Source organism: Sphaeramia orbicularis, chromosome 13, assembly GCF_902148855.1.
Source record: "Sphaeramia orbicularis chromosome 13, fSphaOr1.1, whole genome shotgun sequence".
In the NCBI taxonomy this organism is placed as follows: Eukaryota; Metazoa; Chordata; class Actinopteri; order Kurtiformes; family Apogonidae; genus Sphaeramia; species Sphaeramia orbicularis.
Genome location: NC_043969.1, coordinates 44,375,778 through 44,379,677, shown reverse-complemented (window position 1 = coordinate 44,379,677; position 3,900 = coordinate 44,375,778). Strand labels below are relative to the sequence as shown.

Here is a 3,900-nt window from a genome sequence, read left to right as displayed (position 1 = left end):
CAGTATCTACAAATACAAAGAAACTTTCTTAAATTAATAAGAAATGTGTAAAAATAAAGTCATAATTTTGAGATATTTCAACATTTTGAGATACTAAGCCATTATTTTTTTTCTTTTAAATTTTTTGGCAGAAATGATCTATATTTTCAACTCCTTTTGTCTTCCAAAGTGTATTTAGACCGATCTCCCGTCCACACTAATGCTGATATTTCGCAAAACAGATATTTTTCAGACCTCTTGTCTATAAAATAAAGTTTTAAATCACAGAAATTTAAAACTCTTTCCAAAGTATATATTGTCTAAACTCTATTTCATGTGTATCTGTGTGTTCATGGAAAACATAGACTGTTAATCGATGGCGTCTCATCCCATTTTACTCATGTCTGTTGTTTTTTTATGTGATGAATCTGCACCTGAAACATTAAATCCACGTGTATAAATCAGCGCCGATACCTGGGAATGTCTGTATAGTTGAATATCGGTGTTAATGTGGACGGGCCATAATAACAGATGATCATGTGTCTGAGTCAGCTCTGTGGTTTTCTGGATGTTTTCACCACTTCAGCTGTAAAAGCATCAGCCTTTGCCTCCGAGTGCCTTCAGAGAGCCAGTATTCTTTTTAAGTCGTGTGATTTGTGGTTCTCCTGGTGTGTTGAAGTGGGAGACGACTGTACTCTGATGACATTTATACTGCCACTGGCATGATTTGTAAACAGATTTTTATACAGTACCTTCAGTATTTTGTATAAGAAATAAATGTGTTCCTTTATGAACCTTTTCTTTTTTGTTTGTTTGATTTGGTTTATTAAGTAGTTTAGTCAACAAAATCTAAGACTAAAAGTTTTATTTTGGTTTTTCCCCTGTAAGTCGCTTTGGAAAAAAGTATCTGACAAATGCATAAATGTAAATGTCAAACTAGAACTAAGACTACAACTGTAACTAAAAATAGGATTTAAAAAAAAAAAAAAATGGATATAAGTGTCAAATAAATTGCATTTCACAAAAAAAAAAAAAGAATATAAATTAACTAAATCTTCAATGAACTATTCAACATGAACTAATAAAAAATAGACTTAAATATCTTCATTTCCTCATTAATTTGCACCGTAGTTATTTTATGATGAACCACAATAAATAAAATTAACAATCATACTGAATATGGGGATTTTTTTTATCCTATTTCTTTCATTTGCTCTAATCAAGTCTTTTCTCATAATGCTTAAAAAACTCAGACTAACACTATAATGAAATAAAAACTATTCAATTTCCTCAAAATATAAATAAATTAACAATAAATACCACTATTTATACAGTTGTTAATCCTAAAATTAAACAGAAATTGAAACTAAATTGAGAGATTAAATAAAAATAAATGAATGAAAGACTAAGTGTTTGTGACATGTTTATTAATTCACTTTATGAGTAATGATTCATACAGATAATGATGAAGATGATGAGGTAACTCTGTCTAATGGACGTTTATGAAGGTCAACCTGAGTCGACAGCTCGGAGGCCAATGTGACTGAAAGTGTGTGTTTTCAGAAGTGGATGTATGAGATCTGCACGTCACCGTCGATCTCCAACATGTCGACTTCGTTGAACGACTGCAGACGGTGGAAGAAGTCGAACAAGTGCTGCCCGTTGACGAACACCTTAAACCTCTGGTTCCCACAGCGGATCGACATCTAGAACAAACACAAAGAGGATCAGGATCCACAGGTTTAGAGTTCAGGTACAGACACAAGTTAGCAAACGAGCAAGGCTGAAGAAATACTTTTGTTTTGTTTGTTTGTTTGTTTTTACAAATAAATAATGTGTCTAATTTTTTGGCCACTGTTTGTGCTTGTAAGTTTCCTGAGTAATTCACCTCCTTTTTTTCTTTTTCTGAATTATACAGGGTGGGGAAGCAAAATTTACAATGAACATTTAGTTGTTTTTTCTCAGCAGGCACTACGTCAATTGTTTTGAAACCAAACATATATTGATGTCATAATCATACCTAACACTATTATCCATACCTTTTCAGAAACTTTTGCCCATATGAGTAATCTGGAAAGCAAACGTCAAAGAGTGTGTGATTTGCTGAATGCACTCGTCACACCAAAGGAGATTTCAAAAATAGTTGGAGTGTCCATAAAGACTGTTTATAATGGAAAGAAGAGAATGACTATGAGCAAAACTATTACGAGAAAGTCTGGAAGATACTATTAAAGAAGAATGGGAGAAGTTGTCACCTGAATATTTGAGGAACACTTGCGCAAGTTTCAGGAAGCGTGTGAAGGCAGTTATTGAGAAAGAAGGAGGACACATAGAATAAAAACATTTTCTATTATGTTAATTTTCTTGTGGCAAATAAATTCTCATGACTTTCAATAAACTAATTGGTCATACACTGTCTTTCAATCCCTGCCTCAAAATATTGTAAATTTTGCTTCCCCACCCTGTACTCAGTGCCAATGAAAACACAACACTTGAATGTGTTTTATTGTTCCTGAGCTGCATCAGTATGTTTACGTTTCACCTGTATAAGATAATCCCAGACAATTTCTTAACAACCTGAGACGGGTTGAGCTATCGTCACGCTTGAATGAACTCGTCTGCGTTCATAAGACTTGTTTTTCTCATTGCTCAGCAACAAACTGCTCAACTTAAGGAACTGTGGTCAGTTAAGGAGTGGTCATGTTCTGTATATAAAGGCAAACTGAAAAGCACCAAAATCATTTGCAATAACTCAGCGATGTGACTGACACGTGACCACAGATGCCATGCTATGGGGCTCCTGGAGGCCGGAATCTGTGCTCGGCAGGTGGCGCGCCATTTTGGATGCAATGTGTCCACCATAGTCAGGATGCAACAGAGGCATGAAGAAACTGGCTCAACTGCAGACAGACCTCGCCCTGGACGAGCACATGTGACCACGCCACAGCAGGACTGCTACACTGAGCTGCAGCACCTCCGGGACCGCTTTGTGACTTTTGGTTTTGGGGGTCCTTGAGTTTCTTTCTTTATCCTTATTTTTTGTCAACAAATTTGGATGTGATTTTTTATTTTGACTGTATAGAAATGACCTATGATTAATTCCAAAGAGTTTATGGAATAAAAATCCTCATCGATTTAAAAAAATATAAGAATCTTCAAGTGTTGCGTTTTCAGTGGCACTGAATATATAAAAAAAAACTTGTGAAAGGGCTTTAAAAGACAAAAAGATGCTTACTGAGTTTCAGTGCCAGAGAAACAAAAACAGGAGCTAAAAAAAGCCAGTTTTCAGTTAATTTATGATCGTCATAATTTTAACCCTTTCAGCACCAAAGTCACACTATTGCAACGAGCTACATAACTGACTGAAACTGACCATAACTCCAGACAGTTTCCAAATCTTGTTACCACCTCCCACCAGTAGATGTCAGACATGTGCCCCTTCAATCCTAACACCATTTCAGGGCGTGTTTTTATTCAAAGTGAAGAAGAAAATCCAGTTTACAGGTGTGGTCCTGAGCTGGTTTAGTAAATAAGTAAGTAAAGTTTATTTAATTTTGATTTGGAAAGGTAAGAGCAGATTTGGCTCCTCTACTGCTTGGATAAAAAGGTACTAAAACTAACTGCATTTTACTTTCTACAAATGTTTAAGTTCATTTTTTTAAGGATAAAATGCCAAAAAAAAAAACACAAAAGAAAACTTCCATGTAAATATGTTCAAAGTTCAATTTTACTAAAAGTGACGCAATCCAATATGTCTGCCACCCTGTGATGTCACAATATGCAAATTAGATGAGCAAATTTACTCCCATCATAAACTTTGTGTCATACCCAATGTTTTTGCCATTTACAGTTTGACTTTATTTCTAACCACTTCCAAGATACAGCAGAAAATAACTCACTGCCTAAAGGGTTAATTTAGGA

At 35.0% G+C, this 3,900-nt stretch overlaps 1 protein-coding gene across 1 annotated transcript in view; it reads right to left on the bottom strand.

Annotated features, from left to right (window-relative positions):
- Window positions 1-1,395: 1,395 nt before the first annotated feature.
- Window positions 1,396-3,900, bottom strand: part of LOC115432275 (galectin-4-like) — a 14,237-nt gene continuing 11,732 nt past the window's right edge. The window contains exon 13 of the mRNA XM_030153172.1: window positions 1,396-1,685. Within this exon, the coding sequence (XP_030009032.1) occupies window positions 1,539-1,685 (147 nt within the window). The 3' untranslated portion in view covers window positions 1,396-1,538. The remainder of the gene's footprint in view (window positions 1,686-3,900) is intronic.